This window comes from Mycetomoellerius zeteki, unplaced genomic scaffold, assembly GCF_001594055.1.
Source record: "Mycetomoellerius zeteki isolate Tzet28-1 unplaced genomic scaffold, Tzet1.0 scaffold39, whole genome shotgun sequence".
NCBI classification, from domain to species: Eukaryota; Metazoa; Arthropoda; class Insecta; order Hymenoptera; family Formicidae; genus Mycetomoellerius; species Mycetomoellerius zeteki.
The window spans coordinates 507,811-532,603 of NW_017257381.1; the positions used below are offsets into that span (position 1 = coordinate 507,811).

Below are 24,793 nucleotides of genomic sequence, written 5' to 3' on the forward strand. Positions count from 1 at the left end.
ACGTTACTAAAGACGGTCTAGAAAAAAGACTCGACTATGAATCCCGGCCGTAGTTTACACTGGGTGCATTCAGTACCACGACCGTTCACTGAGCGCTCAGTGAGCTCTTGTTCTGTTTGGTCTATATTTTTAGTTCTAACGGAATATACCAATAAGATGCAAGCGCTCAGTGAGCGGTCGTAGCACTGAATGCACCCACTGAAATACTGAACAGCAGACTATCCTTTTCGCCTTCGGCGCGAGCAAATGAAATAACGAGAAAGACAGATAGCTTTTTCGCTCTAATTGTTTATTTTCAAGCTACTAAAAGGCGAAAATGCTTTCTTAGGGCCATTGTCACCAAGCTTCGGTTAACTTAGTCAGCCTAGTAACTTTACAGGCTTCCAACTTAGGCCAGAATCAGACTAAGCATTGAAGATTGAGATTGAAGATTGAAAGATTGAAATTTGACCAATCAAAACAATAGAAGCTAAAATTCCTTTACCCTAGCTACTGAGCATCGTCCTCAACAGGGGTTGGGGGTAAGCAGCGGGTGACGCTTTTTGACTCACCCCCACCACGCGAGTTGACTCTCCTGGTTCTAGTCTTCTTGGTTTGGTCTATATTTTTAGTTCTAACGGAATATGCCAATAAAATGCAAGCGCTCACTGAGCGCTCATTGAGATTGTAGTACTAAATGCACCCACTATATATAATGTAAATAAATATATATTTTCAGCATTATATGTTAGGATAGTAATGTATATCAGAACATAACCTCTCATAATTTATCATTTTGCATCAAGAAGCTGTACAGATTATTATACAGGAGTCTGGAGATTCAAACTTCTGCGCAGTAATCAGCAGTAATCTTCTGCGCAGATGCTCGACGCTCGACGCTTGCATGTAATGGTACCTTTAGTTACTGTACCGCGTACCGCGCTACATGTAATCGCACCTGCAGGCTTTTCTCTGGTTCTACATTATTCCGTTTTTCGTTATCCATTGTTATCGTCCTCGCTGGTTCTCAAAAATAGGAATTACGGATTTACGCGGCAGAAATAGCTGACATGGCAGAATTATTGCTGGATCCAAATATCCGTGGTTGGGTATTCTTGCCTATAGTAGTGATCACGTTTCTAGTCGGTATAATCCGCCACTATGTTTCAATATTACTTGCTTCGCAAAAGAAGGTCGAGCTTCATCAAGTGCAAGATAGGTAAACGTTTAAACATGTGTCGATTAACTTGGAGATTTCAAGCTTGAAATTATTTATAACATTAAATATTTTGCAGTCAAGTCATGATACGCTCCAGGCTGCTCCGGGAGAATGGACAGTACATACCGAAAGTAGGTTTTATGACTAGGAGACATTTCTTCAACAACGAAGAGACTGGTTATTTTAAGACTCAGAAGCGTCCTCCTGTCTCTCAAAATCCTATGACTGATCCAAATATGATGACTGAAATGCTGAAGGGAAATGTGACTAATGTCTTGCCTATGGTACTAATAGGTGGTTGGATCAATTGGATGTTCTCTGGATTTGTAACAAGTATGTAGCATTGAAATATTGTTGAACACTTATATTTACTGTAAATCTATTAAGTATAATTTTTTTCAAATAAACTTTGGACTTTTAACTAAATTTTTAACTATTATCAAATTATATACACATAATTTAACATAAATGCTTTAATTCCAGCTAAAGTGCCATTTCCATTAACCCTACGTTTCAAGCCAATGTTGCAACGGGGTATAGAATTAGTTACGCTGGATGCTGCATGGGTTTCTTCTGCCTCGTGGTATTTCCTCAATGTATTTGGACTAAGGTCTATTTATACACTTGTACTTGGTGAAAATAATGCTGCAGATACTACAAGAGTAGTACAAGATCAAGTATCAGGAGCTGCAATGTCTATGCCACCTGATCCAAAAGCAGCCTTCAAGTCTGAATGGGAAGCGTTGGAAATTTGTGAACATAATTGGGCGTTACAAGGAGTAGATATTGAGCTTATGGGTATCCAATCAAAAATGGATCTAGTTGATAATATATATCATCAAGGCAAAGCAAATTGATATTTAATAATTAAATTATTATTTATCGTACAAATTAAAAAAATCTAATTTATTTATATGTTAATATTATTAAATAGCAATTTTTGCAGTATCTATCTATCTAAGGTACACCATAAAATTTTTGTTTTTTAATAAATAACATGATAAAATATGATATATAATATATTTTAATTTTAATATTACATTGTGATAACAATCTTAAGTATAAAATTGATGAGGGCAATATATTATTTTATTCTAGATTTTCATTCAAATTCTGATAAATATATAAATCTGTTTTAAAATGATTTAAAGTTCCTGTTCATTCACTACTGTCTCAAATTGTGACGTCAGAAGAGGAAACAGTACAAATTCTTATAAATTATACTTGAATTTATATTTGGAATTATATTTGAATAGAAGTATTTTTCAATAAAACAATATTTGCAATTGATAGGATAAATTGATAAAATATATCGAAAATTATCTTCCTATTTCAAGGAGAATCATATTTATTTATATAGTATATATAATTATCCACTTTGAATTATCCACTTTGGCCTGTAAATGGCTTATATAATACATATGTACATAATACATTTTGAACACGTATTTGCAATATTAGTAATATGTATCAAATACATAATTTATGTATTTAATATGGAAAGAATACATATTGTTAAATGTATTTAGTATATAATGTAAATTACGTACCTATAGCACGGAAATTCATGGGTAGGATCCGTTTGATCACGTTTCGATTGACTACCAGCCACTCACAGCGCTTGTACAACAAAAAAATTCTAAACACCGACCGCTATGAGTGGCTGGTGGTCAATCGCAACGTGGTCAAACGGGTCCCACCCAAATTCGTCGGTATTAAATACGTATCTGATACATGATTTATACATACTGGTACGAATCTGCTATATAGCTATAATATTGCAAATTTTATGTATCTGATATATAAGTAAATTACATATCTATAGGCGGACATTTATCGGTATTAAACATGTATCTGGTATATAATTGATACGTATTGCTATGTATCTGCTATATAGCAACATTTCAAATTTCATGTATCTGCTACGTATTTGAAATCTAAAATGATGTGCGGGGTATTACAACCGCTCACTGAGGGTGCCATTACGGCTGCGTTCCAATTAACGCTCACAACGCTCGTGGAATCATTTCATCTTTGTCGTTTATCAAATGTTAAACAAGGACAAACAATGCTCGCGAGCGTTAAGTGGAACGTAGCCTAAATATGACATACGAGCGCGATAAAGTCACTAGATAACAAAATACCGCGATGGGAAAATTGAAGTGACGTATCTTTGGAGCCAAAATGGCGTCGAGTACAGATAATGGATGCATTCAGAAGTGCAGAGATTATATCGATTCGAAGAAAAAGTCCTTTTAACCTTGTTGAAAAAGAAACGATTCTTTGTAAAGATATCGGTTTAAAATGGCACCATCTTGGTTGGAAAAATTGATTTTTCGCAAAATAGGTTAATTTACAAACAAATATAAATATAATTATATATTTATAGTGATAAAAATTTTTTTGTCAAAATCTTTTAGTATTTTTATAAAATAATTTTCTAATAATATTATTTTTATATTGCTTTTCAACCATTTATATTTAAGTTTCATGATCGGTACCCTGAAGTGACATTTATATTTTCAACATTTTGTGTAGGTGGTTGATTTTCAAGCTCATCTTCGGAATTCAAACCTTCAATTTCAGATTCATCTCCACTGCGCAGTAAATTTAGAACCTTGTTTATGTACAAATTTTGTGTATTTATCTTTCTGCGATTCTTCAGTTATACCCAGATTCTAAAGTATAGATCTGGGGCCCTATTCTTGAAAAGTATCGCAAACGACAAACTAGGGAAATTCTATAGTGCACGTAATATATGCTATAATATTTCCCTAGTTTTACGTATGCGATACTTTTCAAGAATAGAGACCCAGGGCTCCTATTCTGAAAAGTATCGCATACGAAAAACTAGGGATATGTTATAGTATACGTAACGCATACTATAGTGGGCGCATTCAGCGACTCAACAGTTGAGTGAGCGCTTGCTATTATTGGTGTATTCTTTTAACTTATCCAATCAGAATTTTAGATCTAGAAGAATACATCAATAGCACCCGGGGAATTTGAACATGCAGTCTCAGGATGCAAGTACCCAGTACGTATGTACTCACATCATGGCCGAGATGCCCGAGATCAACGAACGGTCTTACCCTTTCACCTGGCATTGACAAGAGGGTGCCATAATATGTACTGATCTCAGTCGGGAGTCGGAACACGTCGCCGCCGGCCGCGCGCCGGGAGAGAAATCCCTACTCTATCCCTGTCGATTCCGTTTCCAATCCCCGCGCGGCGCACACCTATCACGAGCGGCGCGCGCTGACTTGCGCATGATGTCAGTCTTTCTAGCGCACCGTTACGAGGTGAAGTGATGAAGAGGTGAATTGTCACTGCCACCGTCGTCGTCGTCGTCGTTACCGTCGTCGTCGCAAGGGAGCGAGCGCTCATCGTCCGATTGTCAATTACCGTTTCACTGATACGCTGTGCGTGGCAGCGTGTGCGATACGCTGTATATGAATCACGGGTAGAATCCCGCCGATCCACGACGCGTTGCAACGAGCCGTGACACACGTTTTTTCGTGCGCGGCATTGCAATGATCGAGTGAACGGGCAAAGCGGTACACGAAGATTCCTGCAGATATTCCGCGGCGATGCATGCACGAACCATGGAAGACTTGTGAGAGCGGCATCGCGGAAACCGGGGCGGGGGTACCCCGGATAAAGGGTGGTCGACGCGCCATACGAGAGGGGTGAGGGCGACGTGGACGCAGGAAGCGTGTGTTAGGTGGGGTAGCGGTGGAAGGGGGCTTGGCTACTACTATCAGTACTATCGGCCCATTAGGAAGGAGCGAAAGGTGAGCGTTGGCGACGATTCTCGCCGACGTGCACATTCGCACGGCTGTCCGTTCGTCCACGGCGTCCACCCGACCGCCATGTTATTCTGGAGCGGCGGTGTTACGTCGTTGGCGTCGCTGCTATTGTGCCTCCTCGTGCTCGGCACAGCCGGCGTCGACGAGTCCGGTGAGTAAAGGAAAAGGGAGGGGAGGAAGAAAAGTGCAACGAGGCGCGACGGAACGCGCCTCCGTGCAGTCTGCAGAGCATCCACAGATGCTCGTTTTAGGGCATGGTCGAATTCTCACCCAGGTACTCCTTCGATGTCATGTCATCCTTGTTTAATGTTTGATAAATAACAAGGATGAAGTGATACCTGAATGCCATTCGGGTGAGAATCTGAACATAGCCTTGGTTGCACTTTGACGCTCTGTTCACAAATCGCATCGAGAGTGAAAATACGCGAGAGAGAAGCTGGGGACGTTCAGGAAAGGAAACTCGCTCCGATTTCTTTTCTACGAAAAACTCAGCGATAAGCAAAAATATCAACGATTGTCATGCAGTTTCCTTGGATCTCTCCCTCCCCCATCCCCATTTCCCCCCTCTACTCCCCCCCCCTCTCTCGCTAAGAGAAGGTGGAATGAGAAATAATTGCGTTCGAAGTTAAATTTCGATGATAGATATGTCTTTCGCAGAGAGGTCTTTGTTTGAAATATTTTTATAATAAAATGTACCAGGAAACACAGTAGTGTCAAATCAATCGATTAGACTGACTCCCGAGACCGGGCCGTGTATCTATTATACGCGAGCACTCGAGATTATCAGATGTTGTCAATAACGGCTCAATAATCGATCAAGTTACAAATCAATCGATAATTTGAATTTACATAAGAAAAGTGTTTTTATTTTTCCTCTACTCGCATATTACTCGAGGAGACATGGGATTCAAGAGCCGGAAAAGAGCATGTGGAAAAAAGAGCACGTCTGGCAGTAATGCGAGATTCGGAGGTTTTACAAAATCCGGAATTTTTTCCGTACAAAATGAGATATTTAGGCATTTTATAAAATACATATGAAAAGAAAATAAACAAATTTTGTCTCTTGCAGTTTTTCTGTAAAATTGATAGTATTTGAATAAAAAATTATTGAAGATCAATTTTCGGTAATGTTTAGTAATTAATATCTTATTAACTATTGCGAAAATTACAAAATGGTAGAGGACTTTTTGACTCAATTTAGTCCGCTCTACCTGCCCATGAAATATTTGGCTAAATGACGCTTTGAATGTAAAAAAATTGGATTTTTGCATGGACGTAATATACGTAACACCCCATCCAGCTATGATAACAATTATCACCTCAACCTGAAACTTCTTTGTAATTAATATCTCATTGTAGAGTATCATTTGGAAGTCCAAACATTGAGGGCCCAAAAACGGGCGAAAAAGATCCCTTTTTTGGAGTCACTCTCATTGTTTTGTATAATATTAATATACCTTCACACAACACAAAACATTTTAAACAAAAACTCAATAAATTAAAAAAAAATATTCGTGTTTTTTGACCTTTCTAACTATTAATTTTGCTTAGCAATCTCGAGCTAGATATTTTATTTTTATATATTTCAATTCATTTATGTTAGTTTAATTATAATTAAACATTGGAAAGAAAGATACAATATATTAAAAATATGAAGTCATATCACAGGTTGAACATTTAACGTTACGAATAAAATTATATAAAATCATATCACAGATTAAACATAATACATTTAATGTTACGAATAAAATTATATAAGATTGATAAATCTTTAATATCATCTTATTGTCAAGTGAGTTTAACTATTTCGTTGTTGGATTGAGAAAAAGCAGTCTTTTTCGAAAGTTTTCAAAAGAAACCGAATAATGTTTTACCAAATTATTCAAAACATACCGAGGTAATACGTTTGATAAAAGAGATGAAAAAAAAAACATTAATTGTCTACTAAGAGAATGTATTGATCTATGTGTATCAAATATTTCTAATTAAAAATTTTTTTAGGAACTGTGGTAATACGTTTGATAAATGAGATGAAAAAAAACATTAATTGTCTACTAAGAGAATGTATTGATCTATGTGTATCAAATATTTCTAATTAAAAATTTTTTTTCTTTGAATAATATAGTACCTTATCTAATTTTTAATTCGTCCTATGATGTTTAAATTGTAAGTTGTAAAACAAATTATTAGAAAACTGTGATGGAAAAACATTAGAAATACATAATTTAAAAAAATGTACCTGCGCGATATGGCTCTAATAAGTTTACAATTAATATCAATCCAACGTTTCAAAGTTAAAACCTCATGATCACCGAAGTATTGATAAATCAAAATAATAACGATGAAATTTAAATGGAAAGTTATTAGAACGCATTGTACGACGTGCGTGCAAATAAGTTGAAATGTGTAAAATATCTAGCTCGAGATTGCTAAGTAAAAATTAGAAAGGCCAAAAGACACGAGCAACGTTTATTGGATCTTTAAAAATAAACTATAATTTATTGCAACATACATTAAGAATTAAACTAGTTTTTAGCTAGTTTTTTTATCTATAATATAAATTAATCGGAAATCTGCTATGATTGCTTAACATAAATGATATTAATAAAATGTTAGTCCTAAATCCTGATAGTATCTGTTGGATGACTTTTTGAGATTATATTTTTGTCGAACAGATACTACGATTTTAAAACAATAGATGGCTGTATTAAAGTCCTAGAACGCAAACCCACAAAAACCCCCTAAATATGGGTTTTTCTGGAAAAAAACTGGGTTTTTGCCAACCCTGGAGAATATACATACATTATTTTATTGTTAAAGTTGATTGAATTATGCCACTGCATTTAGATATACACGGCTCTTTCCGAACCAAAAGTTTCCGAACTTTCATTATAACTCACTCTAAAGTAATAATTATAAATTTTTATTTATAATTATTCAAAGTATGTCCTTTCCGAAAAATATTTGCAACGGTCGTATAGTTTTAGAAAACTCTGCTGAAAGTTTTCCTTTGAAATGATCAAAATGGCCTTGGTCGAAACCATTTGAATATCCTAAGTAAGGTCGAATTATTCTTACTTTAGCTTCATTTTTAATTTCGGGAAGAAAAAATAGTCATGTAATGCCAAATCTGGTGAATGTGGGAAATGATCAAAGACTAGAACTGATTTCGAAACAAGCACTTATGAACCGGAGTATTGTTATGCATGCAGAAGCGATTAGTTGTCTTGCATTCGGTATTGAACTCAATCAATTTCTGCCAGCAAACGTTTTATAATATCCAAGTAATAATTTCCATTAATAATCTTGTTTTATAATTTGATATTTGCTTTTTGCTCCATTGTGATTTTTCGAGTATCATAAAGGTATCGTCGGTTATATACTTGTAATAAAATAACTGTTGGAGAGACCTTAATTCAACTTACAAAATTTGTAAACGAAACTTCAACGAAAATAATGCACACACAATCTTATTTATATAAATAACGCTATTAATGCTGTTCGTACGAAGAAAGTTCGGAAACTTTTGGAACATACATACATACATATTATATTTAAGCAGCCTTTAATGTGTACTAATCCAGTAGTAGTTAATCCAGTGTAGTTCGAGTGATTGCAAATTCACTTTTAGATAGATTTCCTTGTTTCTTGATATAAGGAAAGCGTGACTGGTGCTATTGTTTCACCCGTAGAGATAACTCGCCTATGACTAAACGGATGGAACTTGCCTCACTTCGCCGAAGAACTTAATTCCGATGTTGATTCCAGCTAAACTCAAACGCCCATCTACTCGGTGTCACGATCTCGCGATCATCGCGTGTATCGTTCGGTCGCGTACCATACACAACCTGTTTCCCGTATAACATATTGGCAATTAAGTCGACCAAAATTCGTTATAATCGTCCTGTACTCGGTGATGTATGTTTTTAATGGCGTTAATTATGTATCAGGTGGTTGTCGAGAATTAGACAGAAGAGAGGAGTCTTCATTTAATACGTCAACTCCACAAGAATCCACTTTGTGGCTCGTGAATGAAAATAACTGCTCGCGTAGATATGTATACTTGAATCGCGAGCAGCGGCATTGAACTGGTTTAGGAAAATGTATGTATTTATATATGTATGTATATAGACTGTTTATTAATAGGCGTGATTGTTTCGTGATAATATTGCTCACGAGAAAAACGATCTTAAAAAACATTCCAAATATTGACTGCTTTCGAGCATTTATTATTTCAGAACAAATTATAACGAATTACACTATAGAAATAGATGCATATGGATAATGAAGATTTAATTTTTGTGAGAATTTTGGATAAATCTTGTCTTGGGGTAGAATCTCGATGCGTTAAACGGGATAGTAATTTTGAAATTAGGCAAGACTAACGAGATAACACGCGCCATTCGATTAAATTTTAGATAAGGAGGATCATTCTACATTTATCGAATGTGTATATTATCGCATATTATACTCGCGTTATCATTTACCATCGATCGATGTGTGTATCATTTGTATGTGTATAAATATATGCACGCGCGCGCGCATCAATCCTGTACTAAAACGTTACGTATATATCCGCGTATACGTGAGAATTTGTAGACAGGCGCGTGTATATAATGCGTGGTATAACCGTAGGTGGTACATGTGTGTGTGCGTGAAACACGCGGAGGCGGTCGTTGGCATTGGATATGACACATTGTGAAAATAATTCTGCGAGATGCACGAGGACTGAATCTGCCATTTACGATATTTTCCTCCGTTTTGTAGCATTATACGAGGAATTCTAAATTGAGTCGAGAGATACAATTGGAAGGGTTTAGTTACTACATCTGGTTTCAGTAATTAGAATTCTAGTTGGAAATTAGAATTTTCTAAAGTTGAATCTATTATAATTTCGGTTGAGATAACCAGAATTCTGATTCATATGATTTAACCAGAATCTTCTGATTGGTTCATTCTCAACCAAAAATTTTTTTTCAGCGTAGATAGGTATAAGACATACAAACCAAAACAAAAATGAAAAAGATAATAAAATGAATAATATACAATACAATATACCGGGTGATTATATAAAACAAATTTTAAAAAATAAGATTTTATTATTGCTTGTTTTATACAAATATATCAAAGAAACTGCAACTCAGTCGCAGAGAGCACAGCGAACGCACTAAACAATTTCTAGTAACTTTCAGTTAAAAATAATACAACTACGTACGTGCATGCGATTTAAAACAATGGACGCGTTCAAGTCGACAAAGCGGCTAAGTCTGCTCGCTGAGCAATTAAACATGATTGGTTGGATCCACTGATAAGAACCAATCATGCTCATTCGCTCGGCAAGCATGCATAGTTTTGAACTGGACCAATGGCTGCGTTCAGCAGACTCAACAGTTTTGCAACCGTTTTATGATTGTCTGCTGAGATAGGACCATTCTTCTAGATCTAAAAGTATGATCCAATTAGCGCGAAAGAAACTTCCAACAGTTGCAAAACAAACGTTCTGCTGAACGCAGCCATCGACTGCGTTAAGCAGAGCAAACTGATCGGTAAGTGCTTATTGATTCTTTAATGTGATTGGTTCTTTTACTTCTTCGCCGGATATAGATGTACGAACCAATCATGTTAAAAAATCACTGAGTGCTTGCTGATCAGGGCACCTATCACGAAACAAATCGGAATGGATTTCGATCGGAATTTTTCAATTATTTCCTAGATTTTGGAATTATTCGACTATTCCTTAAGGTGTCTTTACATGAAAGCGTCGAGCGTCAGAGCATGCGCAGTGACATATTGAATAATTTTACTGAAATGCATTGGATTCAATTACACTACTGATAGAGAAATCTTGTAGATTACATTATATAATGTAAACAAATGTAAATTTTAAGTATTGTATGTTAGGATAGTAGTGTATATAAAAACATAACCTTTCTTAATTTACTATTTTGCGTTAAGAAGCTGGAATTAGAAGTTTCAGAATCGTGCGCAATAAGTTCTGCGCAGATGCTTGACGCTTGATGCTCCCATGTAATGGCAGCTTAAGCCCGGATCTTCATACGGGCAACAACGCTTTGACACCGAACGCTAATTGGTGAAAAACGGGAGATGGAGGTAAATTTTATCTCCACAACCAACTTTTCACCAATCAGCGCTCTGTGTCTGTCATCAAAGCGCTGTTGTCTGGATAAGGATCCGGGCTAAGGCCGGTATTCATAGTCAAATCTTATTTCAAGACCGTCTTAAGTAATGTCTTAAGATGCTAATACAGCCCTCTGATTGGTTCGTGACATCTCAAGACTGAACTTAAGACGGTCTTCAATATAAGAACTGACTATGAATACCGGCCTAAGATGATGTCTATTGTGTTTTCTAGGGAAAATAGAATAATTCCGATCGGAATTCCAACATGTTCCACGATAGGTACCCTGTTTCTTCTGCTGAACGCAGTCATTTCTTTTGGGAGAGGTTGGTTGATTTTGATCAATTTTGGTCTTCCTCCTCAAAATACTTGCTAGTGCAACATTTCAAAGAGAAATAAAAAATATGTATATTATTAATCTTCGAACGCGGTGCGAAAAAAAATAAATAACGGAATTACGGGTGAAATAAGGCCTGCATCATATGGACAGAGATTCAATGAAATAGAAATAACAGGGATTCATCAATTAAAAGAACACACGGTCGTTCATCTACACAGCATGTAATATTGTAGTAATCTTGCAATAATATTACAAATTTGCTGTAATATTGCATGGTAATATGCCAGTAATATTGAATAAATATCGCTGCAATATTAAATGTTCGCGGCAAATTCATCATAGAAATATTTCTATATTTTTGTAATATTACTGTAATATTAAGCAATATTTCTACATATTATGCTAATATTTTGCAATATTGCGAATAGTTTTTATATACTGTAGTAATATTGCAGTAATATTACATATTATAAATATCGCTACAATAATAAATGTCTGCAAAAAATTCATCGCAGGAATATTTCTGCGACACTTCTGCAATATTACTGCAACATTATGATATATTACAATAATTAATCCAGTTTTATTAATTGCTAAAGTATTATTGTTTAATATTACATTCTAAAGTATGTATGATAAAGTCATGATAAAAAAACATTTGAAGACCTAGAAAGCACTCCCAAAAAAGGTTGGGAATCTCCGGGAGACATGCCAACTTATGTTTAAAATAATTTCGAGTTTTATTTCAAATTTATTGTTTGCATCTACGTGAATTGATACAAAAATATATTTCCTTGCGATAGGTATAGATAAGTTGGAAGTAGCAGCAGCAGAGTCCAAGACCGAGCGGACCGCATCATTGGAGATTCGATCATCACAAGATACCGAGGGTATAGAGGCAGGCAGCACACCAACGCTATTGTGCAAACTGAACGTGTCGGGTCAAGTCTGGTGGAGTACCGACGGCAGGAATCTCAGCACTATCAATGAGTTTGACTACATCGGACGATTTGACATAAAGAAAGCCAGCAGAAACGACACGGGCGATTACAAATGCTCCGCGCAGACTGTCGACGGCGAATTCCTCGAAAAAAATATTCATATCAGAGTGATAGGTAAATAATGAGCTAATTTAAATATCTTATCTTTACGCGTGTGCGAGCGTGCGTTTATGAAACACGTATTTTGGATTTTATAATACTCTTTCATTATTATTACATAACAAAAGAGGGACTTATTATTACATAACAAAAAAGTCAATTTCGGAGTTAAACTCTCGTTGAAAGAAATATCGTTTCTCGTTTTCCAGAACCCGGCAAGATAACATCCGGCAAGAATGTAAGGGCGAGAGTGTCGGAAGCAGCCAACTTGACGTGTCATATACATGGTTATCCATTATCCCAATTTACTTGGTTAAAAGGGAATAATTCAGAGAGCAGCGAACATTTGAAGAATCTCACTATCGTTGCACAGATAAACGAGACTTACGCCGTCTTAGTCCTGGAATTCAAAAGTTTAGCGCGAAAGGATAATGGCACGTATGTGTGTCAAGCGAACGACTACAACGGGATAGTGAGCGCCTTGACACATTTATTCGTCACCGATGTGCCAAAAGTCAGCATAGATTTTATGAAGGCGGTCGGCGCCGGCAGCATATTCCTAAATTGGACTGTCAATGATGGTAACGAGCCGATTAAGAAGTATTTCATCCAGCACATGAAGAAGGGCACGGATCAACGCCAGTATTACGCCGAGCAGATTGGTGGCGGTAATTCGAGCTACGTTCTCAAGGGATTTGAAAGCGACACCGCTTATCAAATCGGCATCAGCGCTATCAATGCGTTGGGCACGTCACACATGCAATTAGATCCACGATGGATTACCACGCTTGAGAAAGGTATTTCTGAGAAAAAAAACATCACAAATTTCTCCTATTCATCTTTCCTAAAGTTTAATTCAACTTAAAAATAGATTTTACTTGAGAGCTAAAAAGAATTATAAATTTTTAAGAAGAAATATAAAAGAATGTAAAAATTCTAATTTAATAATTTATAATTTGTAAAATTAAAAGAGCGATAATTATAGCTACTAAAAAATAACTAGTAAAATTATTTAACAGATGTAGACATTTTAAATAATTATCTTTATAATACGGCATTTGATCTCTACAGCAAGAAATCTCTGATATAACCGACACACACTTAAAACTTCTTTTTGATATTTTATTTAATATAGGACAAAAATATATTACAGATCCAGTATTTGTGCCGAAAGTGTCCGTGAATGGCGTGACAGATAATTCAATCACAATAGGTTGGACCGTGCCACCACCGGATTTGAAGGAACATGTGCACTATTATAATCTGATAGCCACTCACGCTGATCAGAAGAGAGAAGCGGTGTATCCTGCTCAGCCGTTTATCGTGTATGCGTTTGTAGATCTCGATCCAGCGACCACGTACAAATTCAAAATAGCTGCTTGCAGCGAATACACGAAACAATGCGGTAATTGGAGTGCCGAAGTAAACGGCACCACTTTGGATGGAGGTACGTCGGCGCGTACTGCGCCAGGAAAAATATGTATATTTATTTTATTCGTTTAGTAAATATTTAAATGTATTTCATTGTTTTTCCAGTGGCCAGCCCTCCGAAGAATCTCATCGTTATTTGTCGCTATAACAATATAAGCAGCTTCAGTTTTATGTCCATCACGTGGAAACCCCCGGAGAAGCCAAATGGCATTATACAGCGCTACAACATACAATTGAACGGCATAGCAAGATTTAAGAATGACATGGGACGTTTGGACATTCATAGTTTCGAACCGCCCAGCTGGAGTGTCTATAATAGGAACAGCACACATTACAATAAGTTACCTCCTAATACAAATTATACGGTACGTAACTTATTCAAGCTTAAATCATCTTTCTATCTATTATTTTTATTAAAATATTTTCTTGGTTATTCCTCATTAATTAGAATAATTTCTAATTTGCTATGGCAATCGTGGCGTAAAGAGTTGTGTCAAAGGTTGAAATTTAGCCAAAAATATTTCATTTTCTTGGAAAGTAATAGCAAACCAAGAATATCTTTTTGCTATGAGAACCTCTCCTAATAGGCTGTTCGAAACCAACGTTAAACTGTAGATCTCATATATATATTTGCTAAAAAAAAGCACATGCTACAGATATATGCAACTTATTACTCTTCGGAAGGATTGAGCAGTAAGCTAGTAACTTACCTGGTGGGAAAAAAATCACTGAAGTGATTGAAATCGACAATGAAATCGTTGAAATGAGAAAAGAGAATCACTGAAATATTGTTGAAAATATTTCGGCACAAATAATACTTTTAATATTAAAAGACTATAGATGTTAATGGTAATTGATGAAAATTAATGAAGAGTAATAAAAAATAATGAAAATTAATCCAAATATTTAATATTTATACTAATTTATTTAGAGATATTGAACACTGAATTAAACTGAAATACCATGTATCCTAAAGATAATTATTGGAAATGTATGGAAAAAATGAAAAGTAACGCAAACATATAATACTTTTACAGTTTATCGTATACTGAAATATGCTAAAATATTATAAATTCTAAGGAAAATTAATAAAAATATCTGATAAGTAATGAAATGGGAACAAAGTATACAATATTTTTTTTTACAGATTCATTAATAAAAGTTACCGCGAAAACAGAAACAGGATAATTAAAGTGTTGGAATTTATAGTTGAAAGAATATAATGAAATCTGCTGAAAAATAATGAAATCAATTAACATCGTAACAAAAAGCTTTAAATTAAAAAGAAGAAAATTTGAAGAAAATTTATATAGATTTATATTCAAAGAAATTGAGCACTGAATTATATTGAATTACCATGAATCGTAAAGATATTTATTGAAAATGCATGAAAAAAAGAATGAAAAATGGTACAAGACATATAATATTTTCACAGTTTAATGTACACTAAAATATGCTGAATATATGAGAAAAATTAATGAAAAGTAATGAAATGGGAACGAAATATACAATATTTTTGCAGATTTGTTAATGAAAATTACCGAAAATGGAGACAGGATAATTAAAATGTTAAAATTAACAGTTGAACGATTGTAATAAAATTTGCTGAAAAATGATGAAATCAGTTAATACTGTAACGAAAAGCTTTGAATTAATCTTTCTAGGAGTGCTGCAAGATGGTGGTCGGTTCTTGCATGTAAAATTTAGTCGTGCTGTCTATATAACCAGATCTATATAAGTTCGGATTATGTGCAGATGTATTAAATTTGCATTTGTATATGGTTTTCGCATGTATTCTAGTACATGCATTATATTTTTGTACCAATGCGAAGTTAAATATAACAATATTTTGTATTGAATTATTTATAAAATATTAACGAATTGTAATGAAATCTTAATGAACTGTAATGAAATCTTAATGGAATTCAATAATATTTCAACATTATTAATCAATTCAGTAATATTTCATCATTATTCATTACAATTCAGGAAAAAATTTCCAAATGTTACTAAATCTTCGAGGAAGGAATTTAAATCGTGACTTGGGCTATTGCACTATTATTGATTGATTGATTCTAACTTGAGATTATTATGCAAATCTATTAACATCAAATGAATTTTCGTACTAAAAATGAACATTTGATCGAAGGTTCGGGTGCACGGAGTGACAAGGTCTCGCACTTCTGGCAAGGATGCCATAGGAAACTGTACGACACCAGTTACGATTCCGGGTCGCGATAATATGAACATGCGCAGCTGGCGGAAGATTGAAAGCCAGGGTAGGCAGTTGTTCAAACTCTATCTACCGCGTATCTCGGAACGGAACGGTCCAATCTGCTGCTACCGCGTCTACCTGGTGAAACTATCGCCGCATAAAACGGTCGGTGATTTACCATCACCTGAGGAAATCGCGGTATATTCTTATCAGTATGTGCATAATTCACCTATCGGTGGTGCATATATTGCCGAGATATTCGACAGCGATCAGTTATTGACCGAGATCTTTCTCGGTGACGGCGAGTCGTCTAACGGTGGTGCTATGTGCGACAAATGCATCGGTTTACGACCCAAATCAGCACCGCCGTTGTTACACTTTGTTCCGGAAATCCCATCAACTACCACTGTAACTTCAAGTAATATGAGCAGTATCGTTACTAGCACGACGGCAATTACATCGATGCTGACGACAACTGTAAGTAGCAGTGGTAGCAGCACAACTTCTAATCCATCCACCACATTATCGACGACTACTACTAGTACGAAAATTGACACAACAACGGCCGTGCCTGTGATTATGAATGCCACGGAAAAAGCAGAGAGACGAAAGAGAGAAGACGCGCCGCTGCAAAAGGCATCTATAGACGAATCTGGAGAATTCAGTGTTTTATCGCCTTACGATGGTTTTCTTGATGAAACATCGAATTATACTGGTTTTATCGAAGTTATTGGTATGTACAGTTATCGATAGATTTGTGAAATACTTCAAATTTGATAGTGCGTTGTGTGATGATTGATTGTTTGCAGTGTTCGATAATGAAAAGGATCAGTTTTTACCGGCTTACAGCAGTTATTTCAATCCTCTTTACGGCGGAGTGGATCCTCTCAGCGTAATGGCCACGGAAGCGACTACTATCAGAGAAATGATAATACAGCTCTTCATCGCCGTGATTTTAACTCTCACAATTCTATTTATCGCTCTCTGTGTGTTATATAGATTTACGAAACGTGCGCAAGAGAGAGAGGAAGTTATAACGCTCCGCAATAGTTTCAGGTGAGTTCAAGAAGATTTTTATTATACATAAATTTTATAAAAGATTTTATTACATGAATTATATTTTAATAATTAATGTAACAGTTGTTTTATATTTTTTAAAATAATAGACGCTTTTTTTATTTAATAGTCATATTTTTAAAAGACTTGTTTTTTTTTTCTTAAATAAAAGCTGTTTTGTTATATAGAAACATAATAGAATATATATATAAAACATGAGAAATATATAATACCTATATATTATTATATGTATATTATATGTTTAATTCTTATTATTAATATTAATACCTCATTTTTGAAGTTTTTGAAGAAGCAGTATTTTAGGTACTTAATGGATGGATTTTTGCATAGACATCTCTGTAGGAGTTTGAGAGGCAGGCATCAGCTGGTGGCAGCGAGTCCACCGGACATGCCGCCTATACCTAAGAGCGAGTTATTGCAGGCGTACTTGGAACGCCATCGGGACTCAGATTATGGTTTCCAGCACGAGTTTGAACTGCTACCTGATCGATTCACGGATAGAACGACACGCGCATCCGAAGCACAGGAGAACCTATATAAGAATCGTTATCCGGACATCAAGTGTTACGATCAGACCAGAGTACGTTTGGCGCAGATGGACGGTATTTGCGGCTCTGATTACATCAATGCCAACTTTGTGCTGGGCTATAAGGAACGCAAGAAGTTCATCTGCGCCCAGGGCCCGATGGAGAACACTGTGTGCGACTATTGGCGCATGATCTGGGAGCAGCATCTCGAGCTAATTCTTATGCTGACAAATCTCGAAGAATATTCAAAGACCAAGTGCGCTAAGTATTGGCCGGACAAGCGCGAAACCAAAAATTTTGGTGACATCACAGTGGAACACGTTAAAGAGCGTGCCTACTCGGACTATGTAGTGCGCGAATTGAAGATGACGCGATTAGGCGAACGCGATGCACGCGCGATCGTGCAGTATCACTTCCTTGTGTGGAAAGACTTTGTCGCCCCCGAACATCCACACGCGATTTTACGCTTCATCAAGCGCGTCAATGAGGCATATTCGCTCGAAAAGGGGCCGATCCTGGTGCACTGCAGCGCTGGTGTGGGTCGCACCGGTACGCTCGTGGCATTGGATTCTCTGCTGCAACAATTGGCCGAGGAGGGCCAGGTGTCTATCTTCAACACTGTGTGTGACTTACGGCATCAGCGCAACTTTCTTGTGCAATCACTTAAGCAGTACATCTTCATCTATCGCGCGCTTATGGAGATGGCACAGTACGGCGACACGGAGATTTCGGCACCACAACTCAAAACCACAATCGCCAAATTGAGACAGCGGGACAATGGAAAGGAGAAGTGTAGGATGGAGGAAGAATATGATGTAAGTTACAGAATTGAATGTCACAAATACTTTTTTTTTCATTTAATTTTATCTTTATTTAAGATCTACAAATTAAAATATCATACATGCCAAAATTATTCTACAAATATTCTTCATATCAAAATTACATATTTGCTGTACTAGTTTGTCTCGTTTTTATTTTGTAAATCTCCTTTGAATTTTTTTTTCAATCGGCATGTTCTATTTGTGTAGTGGATGAGAAAGAATTACTTGCGAAAAAGTCATACATTTTGAACAATTAATATTCAATAAAGTAGGTAAAATATATTAGAAATGTACATGATATTTTGTGAACACATTATATTTTTAAATTTCTCCAAAAATTTTGTTGAGAGACTAAAGTTCCTATCATATTTACATAATTTTTGTTTGTATAGAAAATTAGTTCCGTATTAGAAGATCGGAAATCCTTCTCTGTCGGCGGCGGAGACGAAAATAAATCAAAGAATAGAAGCGAACTGGTGATACCATATGATAGAAATCGCGTGATACTCACGCCAGTTCCGGGAAAGGAACATTCAACGTATATAAACGCATCGTTCATCGAAGGCTACGATAACTCCGAATCATTTGTCATTACGCAAGATCCGCTGGAGATCACTATAACGGATTTCTGGCGAATGATCTCGGAACAATGCATCTCTACAATAGTTATGTTATCTGACGTAAGTGTACATGTATATATATATTTTTTTCCTTCAGCCTTTGTTGCTTTTAATAAAGATAAGTACTGATTTTTTTGAATTTGTGGAAAAAGTGATATAATTGTATGAATATTGCGTTAATATGATATACATGGTATGCAATTCATACAACAAATTTTTGAGGAAGTAATTGGTGATATTTTTTTTTATTGAAAACTTTTTTATGGACATTGCTTTGTACATATAAACAATATATTCCTATATAATTTAATCAATACAATAATATCTTAAATATAATCAATGTCAATTTTCTAATAATATGCAGTCAATATTTTCTTGAGATTATATCGAAAAAAAAATACAAAATTCTTTATAATCGGGTGAAAGAAGTGTCAAGGTCCCCGAAAGTCATAATTCTTAATAATAAGAAATAAGCATGGATATTTTTGAAAGAAGAATGGATTAGGCGCGCATCAGAATGAATATTATAACTGGGTATAAAATAAATAACACATCTCTCGATCCAATATATGCGAATGTTTTTATGGAATCGGTAAATATCCTGTTTAGGAGAGTCCCCTCCAATGACATATTAACATATGTTGTCAAGGTCATGACCCTGACTGAGAATCATAACGTTTCCCTCTCTTTACTATTTACACTTTATTTATCTATCTGACTTACATACCTCTCCTTTGTTTGATGTCCATTACGTTTATAATAGACAGTTCACACGTTATTTTGACGGTTATCAACGTTTTATGTAAGACTTCAATTTAATATATAATTTATTTTGTTATAACGTGTAATATAGTTTAATAATTTTTTTGACACGATATAGTAAACCTGACAGTTTAATGAAACACGTATGACAGAAGAATGTTTGATCCGACCACTTTATTCACGTGCACTTGTAGTTAAAATGTCATTGTACCGTCATTGGAATTCAAATTTGCTTATATTTCAATTTCATCATGTAGTAAATTGGAACTTGGTGAATACGTGGACAGGATAGGATGTGGACGCAACATTCGATTTTGACAAATCTTAGCGTATGACCATATTAACTCACTCTAAATTTGACTTAATTTACATTCAGATAATTTTTAGCGAACACCGTAGTTTTAAGAATTATCATACTGAAGAGGATCCAAAAATAGGATCGAAACGTATACTCGTATATGTTTGCGTTTTAATATAATAAAAAATATTCAAATACACACATATAACTTGTGTTGGCTCTTAAAGGCTTCTACTAATTTTCACTAATATTATTCATCAAAGCCTAAATTGATGTATTGTAAAATAAATAAGTAACATCGTTTTCAGTTGAATGAAGGCCCGCGGAAGTGTCCACGCTACTGGCCTGACGATGAAATCGATTACGATCATATAAGGGTCCGTTACATCCATAGTGAGAGTTGTCCATATTACACGCGTCGCGAGTTTTGCATTTTGAACACAAAAACTGACGAGAGTGGAGTCGTAAAGCAATATCAATATCATGGCTGGCCGACGGTGGAAGGTGAAGTACCTGAGGTGACGCGCGGTCTTATTGAGTTAGTAGATCAGACATTGACGAATGACACTGAGACGAGCGGCTCGCTGGTCGTGCACTGTAGCTACGGATCAGATCGGAGTTCTATGTTCGTAGCACTTAGCATACTGGTCCAGCAATTGCGCACTGAGAAACGCGTAGATGTTTTCACAACGACGAAGAAATTGCGTTCTCAGCGACACGGCATGATCAGCACCTTCGTAAGTATCATAACTTTCATAATTTTCTCTATATTCATCTCTATATCGTGTTATTATAAAAAATTTAGTATTATCTACGAATTTTGACATAAAAAGTTGGCTAATCTATTTAAAAAATAGACAATAACAGTTAATATATTGTATTACAATTGAAATATGTAAAGTATTAGATATCTATATTTTTTCTATTTCCTATCATTTAACTTTTTTTCAATTATTTATGATGAAAATAAATTACAAGTTTGAGGATTACAATTAAATATTATTTATTGTATTTATTATATTATATATTATTGTATTATATACTGTAATTGTATTTTGTGTATAATATTTATCATTGTGCGTGTTGCTAGGCGCAATATGAGTTTCTTCATCGTGCCATCGTAAATTACTCGGATCTTCACAATTTAGTCGATGATGAAACGGCAGCATAATGCTTGAAAATTAGCAACAAGAGCGAGATTAAATTGTTCTAAATATTGTTTGGGCGGACATGTGCGCGAGAAAGTTCCGTGATAAGTGTCCAGCGATCCACGAACGTTCAAATAAGCGTACATTGCCTCAACCAAAGATGAATAAACGTCGATAAAGAATCATTGATGTCATCGTCATCATCACTATTATCATCGTCGTGTAAACGGAAAGTGCATCACGATGCACAACGCGGATCTAAAGACTACTTGTACATAATATGTTCGCAAATTTTACATGTGCTGACTATAAGTTAAGTGTGGAAGAAGAGCATTGACTGGAGATTAACTAAAAATCGACTCATCGTAGTATTATTACGAATTTCTGACGTCGTCGGTGAAAACCTTAAAGTGCAGTGCGTGACATTGTCACGAAACACCGTTACAGAAGCTTATTTTTATTGGTAACCTAACGATTTAGCTAGAGCATAATGTAGCCATACTGTGACAAAGTTTTAATATCGAAATTCAACACAGACACGAATGCTCTTGTCGGTATCCTGCATATGGCTGTACAGCGAAGGACTGAGACACAGGAAGGAATGGATATACTTGTATAGGTATGATAATTCATTCTTCCGCCAAGTATATGAGATATGGTCTGTAACTTTGAACTGTTTCGCTCTTGCGAATCGCAATTGAATCTAAGTAAGGGAGCTCGACATTATGATTATTCGCACAATTCGTGGACCGATCACGAAAACTTCCGAGATCCTGTTGATGCGTATTATCCTGGCGTTTACTACAGGATGTTCTGTTTTGAGTAAAATAAAGATGAGATGAAATTCGAGCTTTGTTTGTGGGAAGACCTTCGGAAGAAAACGTCTTCTGCAACAATGCGCGACGTCGCTATTTTACGATCTGTCACAATAATAATACTAACGATTGCGTGCGCGTTGCGTATTTATATGTTCTGCAACAATGTAGAGTTAAATTATTACAATGTATTACGCATATCACGCGTGCGCTGATTTTTTTTCTAAAAAGAAAAAAGAGACTGATAGTCTTATTCAATTCAAGATACATGCGATTAGAGCACTTCGTTTGCACAATATTTAGATTTCGCTGTGAATTGTAATATTGCGGCTATAGAGAAATGGTCCTTCTCTTTTCTATTTTTATTTTTCATATTTGGGAGAAAGTTTGTAATACATACGCGATATATACATATATGTGATGTATTTTTTTTCCACGCGTGATGACACGAAAATTATGTTCGTGATTTAAATCGAATGGGCTGGGCAAAATATTCGATTACGATTTAGAGATCGTAATCGGTAGTGTCTAGGCTCTAAGACAAGCGTAGCGACATCATATAACCAAATTCAAATGCGATAAATATCGTATTCTAAAGTCAAAATATCACTATGAAAAACATTTGAAAGACATATTTCGGAAATATGTAAGGTACAGAGATGTGATTCAATAATAAAATATGATTAAGAATACAAAATACAGAGCGTGACTTTCGATGTGCAGTCGCTAATTAGCATTCGAAATACTGCCCAGCCTTGCGAGAAAAGATGACGCCAGAAAAATTGGTGAAATTAATAAAAAGGAAGAATGAAAAAATGAGAGAAAGAGAGAGAGAGGGGGGGAGAAGGATTATATACGTTTATTCCTCCGCACGTTTGTTAGTTCTAGTCAAGTTTCAATACGTGCGCTATCAATAATGCGAATCTTTTGCAAGAGGCAGAAGGCAATTAACTTATAGCATTTTCCACTGATAATACTTGTGCAACACTAGTGTAATTGAATGCAAATCGTTTTTTATACTTTTAGTGTTAATAAATAATTTAATCCTTTTAAGGTTATGAAGTTTTCGTGACAACATGTAATAAAAAGGGTTAAATTATTTATTAACGTTGAAAATACATGAATTGATTTGTACTCAATGTACACCAGTGCTGCACTAGTTCTCTCAGTGGAAAACGCTATTAACTTTTAAGTGCTGAGGTAAAAAAAAGTGATACTTACTGAGGTTGGTCCCTGAGACATTAGAAAGACTGAAATAAAAACACAGAAGTTTTATAAATCTATGTTTTATTAATCAAACCGTTATAAATCAGTCTATAAAAATACTGAAAATGAAACAGATATAGCGTTTTTTTTTTTTCGCATGATCCCACGGATCAATCTCAGTACTTGAGGATTAATTATGATTTGTATCGTGTCTTGATTGTTTCTCGCAGAAAGGTAGAAAGCCAATGTGAGTCAACACAGGTTGTTCATGTGTAAGAATACCATATATTTGAAATGAAATAAATTACAGACGTTTCGACCCTTATTATTGGGTCATCTTCAATGCAAATTTGAAACAATTCATCCGTGAAAATTAAAAATATGTAACGGTCGCTTAATATTAATAATGTCGACAATAGTCAAAAACTTAAAAGTTGTCTGTCGTATTTAACTGAAATAATTACATTATCTGTAATATACAACACAATAAAAAAAATATAATATAAATCTTTAAATACTAATCACATTGTCATTAAAGTATTGAATAAAACTTACATTAAATAATTGACGATAGTCAGTTAATGTCGAACGTACTTACAATAAAACATTACGAGAGAGTGTGAGAGGTCAAACGAAATTATCGTTATTAAGTAGGGAAAAGAATACAATAAATAATACCAACAGAATGTAAATAAATTAAAAGCTAAGTATAATCATTAACTATGAAAACTTGGAAAAATCAATCTTAAAATAACCCATAATATAAAGAATCCAACATATCAGTATCCTCTTGTAAATTTAATCCATCTTTTGTTTTTTAATGTAAATTGACTCTGAGATTAAGTCTGAGATTAACTCGCTTATTAGTTTTTTCTTCATCCAAAATCCTAACGTTGTTCTAGTCAAATTCGTGATTGAATTTTAGCCTATTCCGTAATAAGAGTGTTAATTAGTATGTCTATTGTGATTACGATGTTCTGATAATCTAGTTTTTAATAATAATCGTTTCGTCTGGCCTACGTATGATGCATCACAATTTGTACAATTAATTCTATATACTATGTTGGAATGTAAGAAAGAGGGTAATTTATCCTTTCGAGCTCTAATAAAGTAATTTAATTTATGTAATCCCACATAAGCCAAACTTAGTTTTATTATTTTTGAAAAATCTTTTAAATTTCTCCGTTATTGACAGAACATAAGGAACGGTAAAAAAAAGATTGTTAATGATTTAGCTGCAAATCGTGTGTTTTCATTTGTGTTACTTTCGTTGCTATTTAATTGTTT

General features: G+C 35.1%; 2 protein-coding genes across 2 annotated transcripts; both read left to right on the forward strand.

Moving 5' to 3' along the window:
* The first annotated feature begins 851 nt into the window (after positions 1–851).
* Positions 852–2,057, forward strand: EMC3 (ER membrane protein complex subunit 3). Its single transcript, XM_018453578.1, has 3 exons — positions 852–1,198; positions 1,275–1,531; positions 1,682–2,057. The coding sequence occupies exons 1-3, from the start codon at positions 1,050–1,052 to the stop codon at positions 2,053–2,055; spliced, it is 780 nt and encodes a 259-aa protein (XP_018309080.1). The 5' UTR covers positions 852–1,049; the 3' UTR covers positions 2,056–2,057.
* A 2,568-nt stretch (positions 2,058–4,625) lies between these two features.
* Positions 4,626–23,239, forward strand: Ptp69D (Protein tyrosine phosphatase 69D). Its single transcript, XM_018453576.1, has 11 exons — positions 4,626–5,158; positions 12,290–12,601; positions 12,796–13,383; positions 13,740–14,033; positions 14,123–14,382; positions 16,167–16,965; positions 17,042–17,288; positions 17,640–18,651; positions 19,050–19,337; positions 20,646–21,074; positions 21,428–23,239. Exons 1-11 carry the CDS (start codon positions 5,071–5,073, stop codon positions 21,506–21,508), a joined length of 4,398 nt encoding a protein of 1,465 aa, XP_018309078.1. The 5' UTR covers positions 4,626–5,070; the 3' UTR covers positions 21,509–23,239.
* The last annotated feature ends 1,554 nt before the right edge of the window (positions 23,240–24,793 follow it).